The sequence below is a fragment of the Schistocerca nitens genome, chromosome 3 (genome assembly GCF_023898315.1).
Source record: "Schistocerca nitens isolate TAMUIC-IGC-003100 chromosome 3, iqSchNite1.1, whole genome shotgun sequence".
Lineage (NCBI taxonomy): Eukaryota > Metazoa > Arthropoda > Insecta > Orthoptera > Acrididae > Schistocerca > Schistocerca nitens.
Genome location: NC_064616.1, coordinates 706214844 through 706234709, shown reverse-complemented (window position 1 = coordinate 706234709; position 19866 = coordinate 706214844). Strand labels below are relative to the sequence as shown.

At 37.4% G+C, this 19866-nt stretch overlaps 1 protein-coding gene across 29 annotated transcripts in view; it reads left to right on the top strand.

Moving 5' to 3' along the window:
- The window catches only part of LOC126248677 (twitchin), a 523948-nt gene that overhangs the window by 378569 nt on the left and 125513 nt on the right, over positions 1–19866 (top strand). For all 29 annotated transcript variants that reach the window (XM_049949938.1, XM_049949935.1, XM_049949939.1 and 26 more), the window contains 8 exons: positions 3487–3609; positions 5874–6455; positions 7186–7326; positions 8982–9146; positions 9567–9702; positions 12332–12498; positions 17407–17688; positions 17774–17957. In XM_049949938.1, the coding sequence (XP_049805895.1) occupies positions 3487–3609; positions 5874–6455; positions 7186–7326; positions 8982–9146; positions 9567–9702; positions 12332–12498; positions 17407–17688; positions 17774–17957 (1780 nt within the window). The remainder of the gene's footprint in view (positions 1–3486; positions 3610–5873; positions 6456–7185; positions 7327–8981; positions 9147–9566; positions 9703–12331; positions 12499–17406; positions 17689–17773; positions 17958–19866) is intronic.

Genomic DNA, 19866 nt, shown 5'->3' with positions numbered 1-19866 from the left:
GCTTTTTTTGTTGCTTCTGCAACAGTGGTCTCACCCATTTTGTATACCATGGAGGATCAGTACCATCACTTATTAATTTATGTGGTATATGTCTCTCAATTGCTGTTGATACACTCTCTCTCTGAAATCATTCCACATCTTTTCTGTGCTTAGATGATTGGATTAGAAGGAGTGAAGACTGTCTCTTAAAAAGGTGTTAAGAGCATTTTTATCAGGTTGCCTTGCATTTCTTTTTGATGGTTGTAGGTGTTACGATATTCAGCCTAGCAGCAACTGCCTTGTGGTCACTAATCCCTGTATTCGCCACAATACTCCCTACTCATCCAGAATTATTTGTTGCTAAGAGGTCAAGTATGCTTTTGCAACCATTTATGCTTCGAGTGTGCTCATGATCTTAACTGTGCAAAATAATTTTCTGAGAAAGCATTCAGTACAATTTCAGATGACATTTTATGCCTGCTGCCAGCTTTAAATGTATAATTTTTCCAGCATATTGAGGGTATATTGAAGTCACCACTGACTATAATTTTATGAGTATATATGTATAATTGAAATGAGACTCAAGTTTTCCTTGAACTGTTCAGAAAATATATTTTCAGAGTCAGAGGGTTGGTAAAACGATCCAATTAATAGTGTAGTCCGATTGTCAAGTGTAGCCTCTACACATACTATTTCGCAGGAACTATCTACCTCAATTTTACTACAAGGTAAACTACTTCTGACAGCAATCCACCACCAGCTGTATTTGATCTATCCTTTCTGAACACTGTTAGATCATTTGAAAAAATTTTTGCTGACCTTATTTCCAGCTTTAGCCAGCTTTCTTTACCTATAACTATTTGAGCTTCAATGCTTTCTATTAGCACTTGGAGCTCTGGTTCTTTTTCATCACAGCTACAATAATTTACAACTATAAGACCGATCATTTCTACAACTACATTAATATGTTTTAGCTGCCCTCTTTTAGATGGATAAGCTTTCTGTGGTTTCCCGAGATCCTCTAAGCTAAAGGACTTCCCAGTCCCTTCCACACAGCCCCCACTACCTGTGTAGCCACTTCCTGTGTCTAGTGGACTCCTGACCTATTGAGTGGAACCCGGAAACCCACCACCCGATGGCACTAAAGGGATCTGCAGCCTACACGGTCACAGAACAGCTTGTGCCTCTGATTCAGACCCTCCACTTGGCTCTGCACTAAACGACCACAGTCTGTTCTATTGATGATGCTGCAGATGGTGAGCTCCACCTTAATCTCGCAAGCAAGACTGGCAGTCTTCACCATTTCAGCTAGCTGCTCAAAACCAGAGAGAATCTCCTCCGATCCAAAGCGACACACATCATTGTTACCAACATGAGCCACCACCTGCAGTTGGCTGCACCCTGTACTCTTCATGGCATCCGGAAGCACCCTTTGCACATCTAGAATGACTCCCCCCGGTATGCACATGGACTGCACACTGGCTTCCTTCCCCTCCTTGGCAGCCATGTTCCTAAGGGGCTGCATTACATGCCTAATGTTGGATCTCCCAACTACCAGCAAACCCACCCTCTGTGAATGCCCAGACCTTGTGGACTGAGAATCTTCCTCTGGAACAGGGTAGATGACTGTATCTTAGAGACTTCGTCAGCTGCAGATAACACTTGAAACTTGTTCATCAAAGGAACCAGGGAGGCCGTACAATCAGCCCCTTGGAAAGTCTTTCGCTGCCTGCCAGACTTTGGAATGATCTCCCACTTGACCACGGGTAAGAGGTCCACCTCAGTGCAGGCAGTAGCTGGGGCAGCCACAGCAGTGCACCAATTTGGGGACGCATGGGATGTGCTCAGCGTCCTTTGCGTCCCTGTGACCAATCCCCCACATTGGTGCCTCTTGACAGCAGCCTCAAGCTGTCTGATGGGAGCTAACATGGCCTGGATCTGTGAGCGAAGGGTCACTAACTCGGCTCGCATTTGTATACAGCGATATCAGTTCCTTTCCATTACTGAAGTCGCTCCTGTCTGAAGCTTGTAAAAATATTTAACAAACAAACAGTGTACTTGGCTTATTAGCAGGCAGGAACTTGAGGTGCTCTCTCACTGACGGTCTAACCAACACTGAGCTACACTAACTGAAACAAACAATAGCCTGTACAATATGAGGGTCGATAACAATGGTGGTACTGTATGCTACATTATTATTAAAAGAAAAAGTTGTGCCTAGTAAGCACTCTAACACGCAAGAAATTACAAAAATAAACTAGTAACTACACGGGTATCTGTAAATAAGTCGCTTTTGTTGGAAGCTCATAAAAATATATAACAAACAAATGGTGTACTTGCCTTTTTAGGCAGGAACTCGAGGTGCTCTCTCACTGACCATCTATCCAACACTGAGCTACACTAACTAAAACAAACAAAAGCCTGTATGATACAAGGTTCGATACAAGGGTCGATAACAACGACGGTACTGTATGCTACACTGTTATTAGAATAAAAGGTTGTGCCTAGTAAGCACTCAAACACACAAAAAATTACAAAAATAAACTAGTAACTACACATTTATCTGTAAATAAGTCGCTTCTGTTGGAAGCTCATAAAAATATATAACAAACGAATGGTGTACTTGCCTTATTAGCAGCAGGAATTCAAGGTGCTCTCTCACTGACGGTCTATCCAACATACATTATAAAAATGAAAAAAAAGAAGTTTAGCAGTACTAATGATGTGCACATTTACAGTTCACTTCAACAGGGTATCACACCAGAAACAGTTGATTAATTCTGAAACATTTGGTACTTGAGAGAACATGATGAAACAAAGTAGCATATAGTATATGTACTAACTCTTGTAAGAATTTACAAGAGTTAGGTTGACATCAAGCAAGGGGTGGGCTGTGGTGAAGGGTGGGGGGCGTAGATTTAAAATTCCTTTGGGAGCAGTGACCCCATTATAAGTATAGTCTATAAAAGTGGATGATTGGTGCTCCACGAAATTGGAGAAGGACCATACCAATCACTACCTAGTGTTGGCTGGATAAAGGGCACTAGACAGGAATGATGAAATTTTTACTCATTGATGGACTAAATTCTTACTCAAGAAGAATTAGAAACCCTATTTGTCTGATATTCAGCAATACTAAAAAATCTAATCCCATATACAATAGCGAAAACCTACCTGGGATGATTTGGATTGTTGAATAGGAAAGTTAATTTTTGTCTTTTGTTTGTTATCAATACAGCTAGATTTTCAGTTTGAGTGAAGTTATGGCTGCTTCAGAGATAATGGTCAAATGTTACTGTCTTTTATTTCATATATATTAATGCTATATGCTGTACCTGTGGAATAATTATTATGTTGATCTAAATACCATTAGCAAGCTAAAACTTGTGATTAAAAATTTTAGTTCAAAGGACAAGGAATACAACCTCTTGAAAACCTCACAAGCATTATAATTCATCATTATTAGTATTCACAATAGATTTTAAAATTGTCATTTTACATTTGTAGCTATGGAGGTCACTGGATTAACACCTGGGAAAGAATATAAATTCCGTGTAGCTGCTGTGAATTCAGAAGGTGAATCAGAACCATTGGTAGCTACAGAGACCATTGTGGCTAAAAATCCGTTTGGTAAGTATTTGCATTAATACTAGCCTGTTGAAAATATATTGTTATTTTTAATTAATCATTACAGCCTTCAGATTTTTCCAATGATTAAGTTTATTGCCTTTATACTCTTAATTTTTCTCAAAATGAAAGGAGCTAAAAAGACACTAACATATGTGAGAGTTGCAACACTGAGAAATATACTTGTGTTAAGATGCATAATAAAACCCATATGATCATACTATCACATATCTATTTCTGTTAAAGCTGATTCATTGACTCAGTTAGCTGTATCATTGATCTTTGTGGTCATGCAAGAAAAGCATTGCTGGATCTACATGTACACCACATCTCTGAAATCTTAATCACTTTATCACTGGTATTTTGTTCTGTATTCACTCCTAGTTTGGTTTCATTTTGCCTGTATTTTTTTTATTTTATTTTATTTTTTTTTTTTTCAGTATTGATTAACACTAGAGTATAGAGAATTTGTGTATTTTTTAAATTGTTGTTGACATAAAGTGTTAAATTTAATTCTCAGTTCCTATTTGTTCATGGTTATATAGCTTCTGGATTATTTACAAGTAGGTTTGTGATATTAAACTGAGGTAATTTGTTCCAGTAAGCTGTATTCAGTATTTTCCTCTATATGCTGTATTATGCCACCTGTTTAAATGGAATCAGACTGTTTAGCTTGATAGTATTACAGAAACTTTAAAGAAACATGCACCATCACAAACAAGGTTTGATATGGTGAAAGTGGTGAAGGCTGCCTTTCTTTTAAATAACTGAAAATATGACTCACACTAACTTCAGTAGAAATTTACTGTGGCTACTGACAATCTGTTTTTTGTTATTATTATTAGATTTATTTGTCCGTGCATCATTATGTTTAATAGTATGGTACAAGTCACCTGATTGAGATGCAATGTAGAAATGTTTGTACATAAAACACACGTCTCTGGTAGATGCATAGATTAATCATATTACATATGTTATTATCTCCCAGCAGCACAATAGTGTGTGCCTTCTCCCTCTCCCTCCTTGCCTTGGAATGGGAATATTGATTTGCTATTTAGGAGCCGTGGAATGTTTATTAAATAGATCATTACATAGAAAGCTTTAAGTGATATGATCTTCACAATAAAAATAAAGTAAATAGGTACTAAGAGTCTTACAACAGGAAAATTATCCTAACACAGTCTTTTGTAGGTGGTGTTTTCCCTCTTGCATTTGCATAGGCAAGAAGTCTACAACACATTGTATCCTGCAAAAATGGCATATCGTCATGAAGGATATTCCTGAAGTTCTTCTGTTACTTCACAAGAATGCCACAAATCCATGAAATGTTACCCTATGTTCTCCAACAGTCTTGCCAGGTTGTTGCAGGACATGAGAACAGGAAATATGAATTTCCATATGCTGCAAAATACATGATTCTTACTCTCCCTCTAGTTTTCTTTCAATGAGTATGTATATGATTCAAGTAACACAGAAAACTAATCTTCATACAAAACTATTTGAATTCTAGTTTTTAAAATTGCAGTTCCAGGGCACCTACAACCACTACCATGATGTGTTAAACTGACAAGAGAAATAAATAGGAAACTATATGTGTTTTTCAAGATAACTGCTTTCCTATCTTTCCAAAATAAGGCGGAGAGTCATAGCTTAATGCCCTATCGTCATTTGAGTTCACTAGAAACAAAGTCAAGCTCAGTTGTAGAATAACGTAGCAGGCTATTGACCAATTTTTTGACAGAATCATCTTGGGCAGAATGTGGAGAAGCCTCCAGCAATACATTAATCATATCATTTCCTATCTGTCTGTGTTTTCACTTGTATTGAGATGAATGAGACCTCTATCTAGTCTTACAGACCAGATTACATGTAAAATTACTTAGATAACACTCCTCTCATAATGAAGATAACTACAGTTTGTGTGTACGGAAGTCAGATATGGAAGAGAAATAAGTACAAATACACATTTTATCTAGTTATGTTGCATGCATTCAGGACCCTCACTATGATTGATGTCATTCAGTTTACATAATGAAGAAAAGTTCCCTTGTAATCACATGTTCTTGTAGAGAAAACTTTCAAATGATAAACATTTCACTCATATCTTTGGGTGTTTTCTGTCTTTTTCTACAGTGCATTCAACTTGGAAAAGAATATGTGTGTTAATCTATCACATGTACATCACAGAATTCTACAAAAGTAATGCTTCAGTGGCACTAAAATTGTTATTTCACTTATTTACTCACTTCTTCTTTGTTGTTTTACAGATGAACCTGGAAAACCTGGTGATCTAAAAGCTACAGACTGGGACAAAGACCATGTTGATCTGAAATGGACACCACCAAAGGATGATGGAGGCTCACCTATCACTGGCTATGTTGTAGAGAAGAAAGACAAGTATGGACAGTGGGAGAAAGCTCTGGAGGTTCCAGCAGGACAGACAACTGCCACTGTGCCTGACCTAATTGAGGGACAGCCGTATGAGTTCAGGGTTCGTGCTGTAAATGCTGCTGGACCAGGTGAACCCAGTGATGCCACACCAACAATTATTGCCAAGCCACGTAATCTTGCTCCAAAAATAGATCGAACAAATCTGATAGAAGTAAGGATCAAAGCAGGTCAAAACTTTGGATTTGATGTCAAAGTTAGTGGAGAACCTCCGCCAACAACAAAATGGCTGTTACAAGGAAAAGAAGTGAGACCATCAGACAGAATTAAAGTTCAGCATGCAGAATATAATACAAAAATTAATGTGAGAATGGCGACAAGAGCTGAGTCAGGAAAGTATAAAATTGTGGCAGAGAACATTAATGGGCGTGATGAAGCAGAAGTAAATGTAATTGTTTTAGGTAAGTTCAGATAAAAGTAAGGACTATCAAAATGTTCATACTATGTCTAATTAGTGGGATGTGAAATAATTTAAAAATTTCATGCTACGTATAATGGCTATTTTTGCAAACAGAAACAATGAAATAAATGGGAAAACTTAATAATAAATTCTGTCGACTTTCTTTATAGCATTTTTGCTATGGCAGTGTACACTTCAAAGTCACACCTATAAAGACAGTAGACAGATTTTACTATGAAGTTTTGTATCCTAATAGTTTAATTTTATGTGATAATGTTGAATGTTTGTAGACAAATGAAATAACAGAACTAGGGCACACATTCCTGCGTACCATCTCCTTAATAGCAGTAATACCAAAAATCTTTTAAGTATCATGCATAACAGTAATGACCAAGATGCAATTTGTAATTTATGAGCTATTCACATATAATTTTCACCTTCTTGGATACTCCAATGATCATAGCAGATCTGTGTTGGGTCTGTGTCCATTATAAGAGTTCATGCAGGTTATGTTGCTGTGTGGCAAACATTAGTAGGGCAGGAGGGTAGGGGGAGGATTGGCAGAATATATATACAAAAAAGTATTATTTAATTTAAAAATAAAACCAGTAACCTTCTGACAAACTTCTTTGTTCCTAATAACATGGGTCACATAGAAGCGTTTGTTGTCACTTGTCACTCAGCAGTGTTGTGATTGAATATTGTTGATGTGATATTTACTTGTATTTTAGACAAACCAAGCCCACCTGGTGGTCCACTGAAGGTATCCGACATTCATGCAGAGGGTTGCAAGTTAGCCTGGAACCCACCAGCAGATGATGGCGGTCAGCCTGTTGAAAAATATGTTGTTGAAAAGATGGACGAAGCTTCAGGTAAAGTATTAACAACTACAGATATTCAGTATATAAATTGTGAAATATGCACCATGCAGTGTGGTTTACATTGGTACTTTAACTTGTAAGAGGGGCAGTCAAATGAAAGCAAGACATTGAAAAAAGTAAGTAAACTGGTTATTATCTTAGAAGTAATTGCTGTAACTGTTAACAGATTATCCCACTGTGAGACAAGACAGTCAACGCCTTCATGGAAAAACACTTTTGGTTGCCGGCAGAACCATGATTGTACCCAGGTGTGCACCTCTGTGTCCAAAGCGAATTGATGGCAGTGAATGTCTTTCTTCAGGACTCCAAAATATGGAGGATTGTGTGGAGGATGTGTAAGGGCTTCCCAGCAAAACTTCTGCAGTATAGTTGAAACAACCTTGGAAGCTAGTGGACGGGCCCGTATGTTGCCAAAGTTGTTTTAACTGCAGAGGTCCATACATATCCTCCAGACAGTCCTGATATCCCCCCTTGCAGTTTCCCTATTTTTTGAGCCCTAAAGAAAGACATTCATTGCCATCGATTTGCTTTGGACAAAGATGTGAGCACCTGGGTACAATCGTGGTCCCATAGGCAGCCGCAAACATTTTACATTTTTCCTTGAAGGCACTGACTGTCTTGTCTCACAGTGGGTTCGTGTGTTAACAAATATGGCAATTACCTTTAAAATAATAAACAGTTTTCTTACTTTTTTCCACCTGTCTTGTTCTCAGTTGACTGACCTTGTACTCCATTAATGTGTAAGCTTCTGTAGACCATATTACCACTTCCCAGAACTCACTTCATTTCAGACATTTATGTTTGTAATTCATACCTTGCTTGCTGTGTTTGTTTGTTATGGACATGTTTTACAAAGGACTTGCGTTTGGGAAGACAAAGGTTCAAATTCTCATTTAGCCATCCAGATTTAGGTTTCCATAATTTCTCTAAACTGACTATGGCAAATGGTGTGATAGTTCCTTTGTAAAGGGCATGACTCATTCCCTTCCCCATCTTTTTCTTATCTGAGATTGTGCTCCATCTCTGATGAGCTCATTGTCATTGGGACATTAAACACTAATCCTCCTGCTTTTTTCTCAATGAAATAGGCAGGTTCAGATATTTGTTGGCATAATTATAGTCTTTCCATTATGATCCTCTGGCCAAGTTGACCCCAAACTTTGAAATGGCATGTGTCATCAAAGTAACTACACTGTCAGTTGGGTAAGCAATGCATTCAACATGCAAGTTGCCGAAGTGGCATCAACTCAAAAGACTTGCACCATGCCTGGTCTACCTGACAGGAGGCCCTAGCCACACGACATTTCCATTTCCAGTAAGCAATGCAAGTAATCTTAACTAGTTACAGATGCATTAACATTGGAAGAATATACTGTACTTATTCATGGATTTCCCCAAGATGCTGTTGTGGTTCCTATATTCTTGGTGTTATCTTATTAAATAAAATAATTAACGTACTTGATCACTATATAATGGATGTATCATGAATGAAAATTTTGGTCAGTACTTTAAAAAGATTAAATGAATTTGCTCTGATTTTAATCCACTTGAGCTAAATTTCTGAGTGTCTATATGTAAACCCAAAAGAAACTAGTATATTTTAAACTATTTTACTGCCTTTATTAACTTTGCATTTGGAATTCCAGGAAGGTGGGTACCTGCAGGAGAAACAGAGGGTCCTCAGACATCTCTAGAGATTGATGGGCTCACTCCAGGACACAAATATAAATTCAGAGTCCGTGCTGTCAACAAGCAAGGAAAATCAGAACCATTAACAACAGCACAAGCAATTGAGGCAAAGAATCCATTTGGTTAGTTATCTACCATTCTTCTGCTGTATTAAATTGTTTTTCAGTTTCATTAATGTCATTTTGTTGAAAGTAAAAATTATGCATAGAATTCAAAGATGCTGCAGTCATAGTTCAGTTTTCAAAGTACAGGACTATTGCAGAGATAAATTACTGCACTGCAAAGTTTTGGGTTCAACATTTGCAATAATTTGCATTTTTTATGAATGTTCATACAATCCATGCACAGGATGAGTGTGCAATGTTTTATAATGTAGGTCTGTGAATTTTTCATTCAGTGTAGCACCATTTTTGAATATGAAGAGGTCAGTAATTATTATATTTCGTACACACAGCTAAAATCGTGCTCTACCACTAATTTGTGAGTAAATCTGATAATTGGGTTTCATGGCACCTAAAAATTTTTGTGTTTGTGTTTTACAGATGAACCAAGTCAGCCAGGAACTCCAGAAATTACGGATTATGATAAAGATTTTGTTGAGCTGAAATGGTCAAAGCCAGAAAAAGATGGAGGGTCACCCATTACTGGCTACATAATTGAAAAGAAGGATAAATATAGGTAAAGTGCTTTCTATAACTTCAACTGTTGTCAGCTAATAAAATTTCATGGATTAGTGTGTCAAATACAGTACATTGAAACAACTGAATTTTTTATGAAGTTGCTATACAAAACATGAAATTATGCATGCATCCAACTGAGATTGCTACATGGATCTCTAAAGATTGAGATTACATTTTTTTATGGTGTGTTAACAATGTTAGTTTTGTATGTACAGCTAATGTAAACCACCTGGCAGGACTTCATATGGACATTAAAACATAATTTTGGATGTTATTTGAGAATCAAGGAGTTACCAATCTTTACAGATTATCATCACAATCACTATTTTCACTTATGCCTCTCTATTAGATACCATGAATACATGTGAGGCTTAGCACAGAGCACTGGACTATAGTCCAGTAATTTCTGTCTAAATTTAGAACTGATTTAAATATTATTTCTTAGGATTTTCATAAATAAAAATATGAAAGTTACCATAGGCTAACATTCTGAGACCTTTGTCATCATGATCAGCAGACACTTAAGGAACAGAAACTGCTAAATCTAAGCATCAGAAAAACACACACACACACACACACACACACACACACACACACACACACGCACTCTCTCTCTCTCTCATATATATATATATATATATATATATATATATATATATATATATATATATATATATATATATATATGATGTGACTTACCGAACGAAAGCGCTGGCAGGTTGATAGACATGTGTCTATCGACCTGCCAGCACTTTCGTTCGGTAAGTCACATCATCTTTGTTTTTAGATATATTTTTCCCACGTGGAATGTTTCCCTCTATATATATATATATATATATATATATATATATATATATATATATATATATATATATACGAGGGCTATTCCGAAAGTAAGGTCCGATAGGTCGCGAAATGGAAACCACGGTAAAAATCAAAAATGTTTTATTTGCAACAGTTAGATACATCTTGCAGCTACTTATCTCCATAGTCGCCGACCCGACTTAGACGTGTATCGTAGCGTTGTACCAACTTTCCCATACCCTCGCTATAGAAGGCAGCCGCCAGTGCTCTCCGCCAATTCTCTACGCTGGCCTACGGCTCGTTGTCTTGTGCCGAAATGTTGTCTTCATAACCAGCGGTTCATGTGACCAGAGCTGAAACTCAGAGGGAGACAATTACGGGCTGTATTGTGGGTACTCTCACATTTCCATTTGAAAACGATGCAGGAGCATCTTCATTGCCCCTGCAGAATGCGGCTGAGAATTGTCTTGAAGACGAAACAGCACGACAGTTATGTAATGTTAGCTGCATAGCTTCAGGGGAAATTTCTCACCAGGCCCCCGTACTTGGCGGCAGACACTATTTTCTAGACATCTTTACGCACTCACTGCGAGCTCAGAAATGAGAAGAGCGACGTGATGCTAACTGGGGTTATACTAGAGACACTACCCAACACATCTGTGCAAAGCTTTATCGGATTTTCATAGTCGTTTCCATTTCGTGAGCGATCGGACCTTACTTTCGGAATAGCCCTCGTATATATATATATATATATATATATATATATATATATATATATATATATATATATATATATATATAACAGAGGGAAACATTCCACGTGGAAAAATATATCTAAAAAGAAAGATGATGAGACTTACCAAACAAAAGCGCTGGCAGGTCGATAGACACACAAACAAACACAAATATACACACAAAATTCAAGCTTTCGCAACAAACTGTTGCCTCATCAGGAAAGAGGGGAAGGAGAGGGAAAGACGAAAGGATGTGGGTTTTAAGGGAGAGGATAAGGAGTCATTCCAATCCCGGGAGCGGAAAGACTTACCTTAGGGGGAAAAAAGGACAGGTATACACTCGCACACACACCCATATCCATCCACACATACACTGCTTGTGTCTGTATGTGTGGATGGATATGGGTGTGTGTGCGAGTGTATACCTGTCCTTTTTTCCCCCTAAGGTAAGTCTTTCCGCTCCCGGGATTGGAATGACTCCTTATCCTCTCCCTTAAAACCCACATCCTTTCGTCTTTCCCTCTCCTTCCCCTCTTTCCTGATGAGGCAACAGTTTGTTGCGAAAGCTTGAATTTTGTGTGTATATTTGTGTTTGTTTGTGTGTCTATCGACCTACCAGCGCTTTTGTTTGGTAAGTCTCATCATCTTTCTTTTTATATATATATATATATATATATATATATATATATATATATATATATATATATATATATATATAGAATAAAAAGAATGCTCCATGCATAACATTATGGTGAAACTGTGTATTGTTGAAAACCAGTTGATTAAAGTCTGAAATAAATCATACATGTCTGTCCAGCTGTAGTAAAGGAATACTACGACCCACATTTAATTGTGATCTTTTTGTAGGTACTTTATTATAGTTCACTAAAACTGAGAACAGTGTCAGATTTTTACCATTTTGCCTCAGCCAGCTCTGTTAAATATTCCAGGCAAACTATTTAAAGTTTTCTATCAGTTTCACACACTTCCTCATCAGCTAAAAATTCTTACTGCAAGAAAACAACAATTTTTTTGGCATCCAAGACACTGCTGCAAAAACTATAATGATGCAATATTTTTCTCTTATAGTCCAAACTGGGAGAAATGCGCTGAGGTGGAAGGTGATGTTACAACAGGCAAGGTTCCAGATCTTATTGAGGGCAACCAATATGAATTTAGAATTCGTGCAGTTAACAAAGCAGGGCCTAGTGAACCTAGTGCACCAACAAAACCACACACAGCACGACCAAAGAACTGTAAGTGTGTTATTAAATACAACAAATTAGTGAACTTTTTTTTTAGATCGAAGGTCAGAATTCAGAACTAATGTTCTCATATTTTTATCATCTGCGTATTATAGTACGTATCATAAAGTGGCTGCAATTGATTTGATCAGTTAGCTATTTCTGTCTGTTAATTTGCTTATTATTCTTATTTCCATCCATTAACTCTTCTTCGTTTCCCACACATTAGTAAAGTGAAATGCTTACAATAGGAATTTGTGTGTTCATGTTTACCAACATATGAATTAGTCCTGAAGTAACCTGTTCTGTACAATCTGTGAATATTTATTTTCAGTGGTAAAATATTCTGCAGGATCAATATGTGAATGTTTATTTACAATGCTGAAATATTATTTACTTGTGATTTGATATACATGAACAAGGGAAGAGGGTGGTAGATGCAGCATCATACAATTAAGAGACAGTGATATGAGAATAGCATGTGATAAAATAATTTTTGGAAAGATGACACACTTGCTACAATGTTATTTGCAAAGTTTTGATGTCCCATCCTGCCACCTTCTTGTGAAATTAGAAGAATTTGTCTGATGAAAACATTTTCACATGAAAATACGAAGAAATGCTGACAACTTTTCTCAGTGGCTTGAAAGAAGAAGAAAAAGGAGAAGCAGAAGATGAGTAAAGGTGTAGCAAACTTCATACATGTGGAGAAAAAAAACACACTGCCTGACCAACACAGCTCTCCAGTACCACACCTATCACCACAAGCAACTGCTACCTGATAGTTGATGTTTTTGAGATACCATTGGAAGAGGCTTTGATCAAAATGAAACCTCTGGTACAGCAAATTGAACACAAATATGAATGCAAATATGTGAACCTGCACAAGAAGCTTAAGACCCACACTAGTACAGAAGTCTCTGTTACAATTTTGGTTAATTGCTAATGAGCAAAATAGTGTATTAAGTTTACCTGAGGATGCCTAATAACTATAGAATGGCCATGAAGATGTAAATGCATAAACAACTACTGTGCCACACACACACTTTGACACTGACAAATCTGCTGAAATTGTTCCTTAATATCTTCTCATTTTTTATGGAACCAAACAATGTAAGACAGAAACTGGAAGGGCTTGGTATCACCACACACAATGTGGCACAAGGATGGGCATGCTACCACTACTGTTGCTTTTGGTTGCACTAGACAAACTGGAAGACCATAAGGAGATCATATTGGGGATTTATATTTTTACTGGCCAAGTGACTCTCAAAAAATTCCAAGCTGAACAGAACGCAACAAAATGCTCAGGTTGCAAGCTATCAGGCACTTAGCACAACATAGTACCAGGCTGAAGCATTCTGTAAAATGCACTGCCAGTCATCACAAGTGTGCCAACTGCCACCAGGTGCATGAATTTAGTTACAAAAAATGTGAACCCTTCAAGAACATTTCCCAGTTGTAGTCGCATCATTGTGCCATGTTGATGCATTCTGTGAAATGCATTGACAGTCATCACAAGTGTGCTAACTACCGCCAGGTGCACAACTTCAGTTACAAAAAATGTGAATCCTTCAAGAACATTTCCAAGTATCAGTGCACTCAGTCATTGAAGGCAGAAGGCTATAAAACTGGAACTGATATGAGCTATGGTGTTGCAGCATCTCCAGACACCAAGGAGTCACATGTATGGATGAGTCTGCATCCAGCACAGTCTAATCTGACACAAGACCTACCAATAGCTACCCACTAACAGGCAGTATGACATATGCTCTTCACAGACAAAAACAACTGGCATCTCAGATGATGCCTTGAGTGGTAGAGTCAGCCAACAAATATACATCACCAGCATTACCTCAAGAATCTCATAGTTTTAGTTCCAAAAGACTGATGCCACATTGGTCAGCAATTTGATACCCACACTGATCCACTTTGGAGGAACTCTGAGACAAAACAACACACTGTAAAATACAATCAGTTTACTTTGGACCTCCTGCAGCAACAAGTTACAGCTGCATTATAGACAGCTGTGGAGGCTATATACAGAACCCCAGCATAGCTGCCAGATGGGTTGATGATCTGCATGTGGAAAGCAAACAGTGTTCATATTGAATATGGAGAGTTTAGGCAGTTTCTCCACAGTGACATTATTGATGTGTGCCTGGTGTGTGAGGCATACTTAAGATCAGGCAGCAAGATGCTAGCTGTAAATTATAACTGTTATTGCACTGACCCACTTACTGCACAACATGGCAAAGCAGTCTATGTTCACACATTTGTGTCACCACCACATTCATCTCATTGCACTAGAGAGATGGAACCGTTAAGTGTCACTGTGAGGACATCCTAAAAGTGAATTACATATGTTGGCATATATCATCCATCTGTTGTCCTACTCGAACCAGTTGACTTCTCTAATTAAATTGCCTCCATTGAAAGAAGTTCATCGGCAGTGATTTCAGTGCAAAACATGGAGATTAGAACTCCAAAATGGCAGACACAAGTGGCAGTTGCCTACTCAGGGCTGCTAAGGGGCACAACACCATAGCACTTGAATTTTAGACCCAACCATCCATTCAAAAGAGAGGTGCCTGATGAAATTGATGTTACTATCATTACAAGGTTACCACAGCACGTCTATGCAATAATGCCCAATGCCCTCTCTTCTGATTACATGCCAATGATTTTCAGAGTCCACTTGAATCACATACCACAACTAAATTTCCATATCGACCTGCAGGATGCTAACTGGAAAGCAGTTGGGAAAGGGCTGCAATCCACACCACAATCACTAAATTTTAGGGCAGAGAAAGCACTACTTACCCAATGGAGATTACAATGTGCACAACAGAAGCAATATCCTTCTGATTGTTGGCACTTGTTACCAGCAGATTTGAGGGACTTCAGCTGTTCACTTGCGTAATAACATGGAATACCGACAGCCATCCTTTTGATGTTATTTATTATGTGGTGATTTCAATACACCATCTTCAAGCCTTAACTGGCACTGAAGGGGTTAACAACAATCATAGACACGATTCCATCAGTGGCCAAGTGGTTGGAGACATCATTGTCACAGTCTATGGAAACCGGTTCATAGATGCTAGCCACAGATGGAATCGTGACACAACTTGAACTCCCTTAGTGTCAGATATGGACTGAAGATGGTGTAGTGGATCACCAAAACTGGTAGCCATATAATAAATAACATCAAAAGGACAGCGGTAGGTGTTCTATTTTGTTATGCTTATAACATCATCTTGGCTGTCTTCATTGCTTGGCAACCTGCAGGTTCTCCATTGGCGGCGATGTCCAAAGTGCTGCTCACAGCACCCACAGGAATTTTCAGTGTGCTGGCTCTGGCAGTATTGATAACCTACGATACTACAATCTTAATCAACCTGCAAACCATCTCGTTTATGGAAACTCAGTGTAATGAAGTGGAACTTTAGGTACCTCATTGCCACATTGGACTGTTGGTTAACTTGTCACCAGCATGTACGGAAACTACAGTACCTCTACCTACTGTGGAGCCTAGCATCAACATTACAAACCGCTTAGCATCATTCTATACAAGTTGCTGTTCTTGCCATGGAATGGAATGCTGTAGTGTTGGGGAAATCAGTGAACTCACACATCCAGTTAACAAAGCATCTCCAGAATTCTAAGTGTGAGTGGCATGCCACCTGACACGAAACTTGCATGAAGTGCAGTTTCAATAAACCAGAGGCATGCTCACTCTCAGGAAGAATTTTTAGGAGATTGTAAGATTCCTTTATGACTCAACCTAGTAGCACCAAAACTGTTATATCTCAAGCACTTGGAGACAAAATCCATCCTAGCAACATTACAAGAATGGCTAGATGTGCTGATGGGATAATCAGCAACAGAAAAATGAAGTGGTTAAAGTGATTATAACGAAAGATGACCAGACATATGGCATAACTCAGACTAAATAAATTGAGGAAAAAATCTGGATAGTTGCAGACTTTAATAAAATCAGGGCACACAGCACACCCTGCAATTATTCCACCCACTACACATTTTAAAACTCCTTGGTGACTGTTTAGTTTATGTACTTCTATAACGGATTAATTTCTTGCAATCATCTTACCTGGTTGTGGAACTATTATCAAAATTATCAACTTTTTGGTTGTAATTTTTATCAACAAATGTAGTCTCCACTATCATAAACAGAGTAGTATTCCACAGTAAAGTGCTTTAAAGCACAGAATTTTATATTACTGGCATAGACAGTTTTTTCCATGCCATGTGTTTTAATGTTACCTTCACTGTTACTTGCTTCTACCATATCATATTTCCCACTTTTGCCACTTCTGTTTGTAGTGTGCCTCTTATGTCTGTAGGTTAACAGAGTCATCTCACTGAGAGCATCGCTAGTTAGTATGATCAGTTATTCACAATATTACTACAATTTTATTTTTGTCTTTCTTTGCCCAAGGTTTACAGGTATCAATATTTGATACAACATGAAAATAATGTTATATTTAAGTATTTCAATGCCATATGCCATTGGGGAAATTTTTGCAATGTTTCGTAGTGCATTGATTGCAATGTTTTAAAGATGAGGACACTATTTACAGTGTCATTTTTGCCTGAAGACATTGCATTACCTATACAAAATCTATTCATTGTGTGAATAGAAACCAATTGGATTTTGAATAATAGTTACAGAAGGGTCACGAATGGCTTACATTATATGTTATATGACAAAAAGCTTTTGTCTTTTTTTTAATGCATAATGACTGTGTGTGTGCGCATATAAACACATGTATACCTGTTTATTTATGCTTAAGTTATTTATAGTATTATATCAAGAATCAGTTATTTTTCTTAAGGATGTATTCATATTTGTTTTCTTAGACACAGTTTATAGTACCAAGCTTTCTTCTTTTCCAGTGGCTCCACATATTGACAGAAATGCTTTGCTGGATATTAAAGTACGGGCTGGGCAGAACTTTGAGTTTGATGTGCCAGTTATTGGCGAACCACCGCCAAACAAACAGTGGTCTCTCAAAGGGGATGCAGTGATTAACACTGATAGAATCAAAGTTGTCAATGAAGATTATAACACAAAACTTCGAGTGACTGATGCAAAAAGGGCAGATAGTGGCACATACACAATTACTGCAAAGAACATCAATGGTGTGGATACTGCAACAGTTAATGTTACAGTGCTTGGTTAGTTTTACCCAGTTTTGCTTCAGTGTGCAAAATTAAGCTCTAAACAATAGAGTTACAAAATATTTTTTAAAAAAATTTGCAGATGTTCCAACGCCACCTGAAGGGCCCTTGAAACCAGACAATGTAACAAAATCATCTTGCTCATTGTTTTGGAGACCTCCAAAGGATGATGGTGGTTCTGAAATAACACATTATGCAGTGGAAAAACTTGATACTGAAAATATGCGTTGGGTGCCTGTAGGTGAATGTAATGGAACTTCAATGAGGTAATTGTATTTAATATAACTTTTATTGTGACAGTATTTGCTTTTCGTTCCATGGTAAGATAGTTATAAGATTATGGTTACATATAAACCTTCAGAAAATAGAAAATGTCATATTTGTTAATATATTGTGTATTCAACTGTGACATTGTGTTTTGTTAACATATTTGAATGTGGCATGGAAAGAAACAATCTGTAAACTTTTGTACATGCATATTGACTACCAGTTTTCTTCAAATCATGAAGCAAACCACTGATTCAACTTCCTCATCTAATTAATTTATGATAATCAATAATACATTGCTGCAGGTTCTGGAATTCAGTCCATGACATTGACACATGATGAAGTGATGTAGAAGTATGCACCATTCCTTTAACTCTCCTCATATTCACAAGTATATTAGGTATTAATATGATAGCATTTTGTAATGAATACTTCTGTGCATTATCATACAAAACTCTGATTCATTTCTTTCTTTGATTATAAAGAGGTGCTTTCAGTCATAAGTGAATTAATTCAGTCTTCCCTTTCCCTCACAAAAGACCCTCATGTTACTGCAGCAACTTTGAAGTGGAGTTTTGTGATGAAGAGGGATTTGGTAACATTCCCTAACACAGGAATACCCCACCTGTCCAAAACGTTTTGACACCGGATTAGTAAAAAACTAGACTAAAGTTAATATGGTGGTTTTAATGCTCCAGGTGTTCTACCTCCACTTGAGTAGAATGCACAGAATATTCATAAAACCAATTGGAACTGTCAGAAAAATACTACTTTGAGATGTTCAACTTGCTCATCACAATGAATGTAAGTCATATCATTAAAGTCTTGACTCTATATATAAATTTCTGGACTTTGTTGTTTTGTGGAAGGTTCATATTTATAACACCAAGTCTCGTCACCTGTGATAATTTTGTAGGAAATGAATTGTCTGTGTTTGCATTTCAGCCAAGCTGCTGCATGTTTTCACGTGTTGTCATTTTTGGTTGGGAATCGAGGTGTGCAGAACAAAGTTTGCCACATTGTTCTCTTTTTCAAAACATTCTGGCGAATGTCTTGGACACTTCATTTATAGATGTTGCTCCAATGTGTTTTGTGACACAACAACATTGACAACTACAGTCACATATCCACTATCTAAAACTGCCTCCTCACAGCTGAGTGATCAATCGTACACCTATTGTTTAAAATTGTTAGTTCAAGCTGCAAACATAGTTATGGCACTCTCAGAACTTTTTGGATTGATGGTGTATATAAGACAAGATACTGTAAGTGACCTCCTTCACATACGAGGTACTTATTTCAGAATTCTTCCACTGTGTCTTTGGTATTTAGTCTGTGTGGTCATACTATATTATTTCTCTTCAGATTGTCAGTTTCATCTGGTTGTTGTGAGAGGCTCTAATAATTTATCTCTGATGCTGTATGGGAACAAGATGAACACTTCTTATCTATTAATGTGTATTATACTACTAGTTTTAATTTCACGGAATGTTGAATTTCTGCAAGTTTTCTTGTATTGTGCTGCAAGTCTTTCCAAGTATCATTCGATTGCACACAACAATACAATTTGCAATGGATCTCAGAGACAGACTGATTTTATGCATTAAGTTATTTCTTTTTACTGTAAGTAGGAACAGTGATATCACATTTCTCTGAGGATCTGAGTTTGTGTTTGCTTATGGTGATGTCTTCACATTGAGGTATACACAGTAAGTTCTATATCTTGGGAAGTCTTCAATCCAGTCATACACCTGATCATATATTTTTTGCACTTACATTTTATTTACTAAACACCACAGAAAAACTGAATAAGTGCTTACTAAAAATAAGGAATGCGATGTTAACCTGAACACTTAGTGCCAACAGACTCCTGTGCCTTATGAATGAAACTGAGTGGCTGAGTATTTT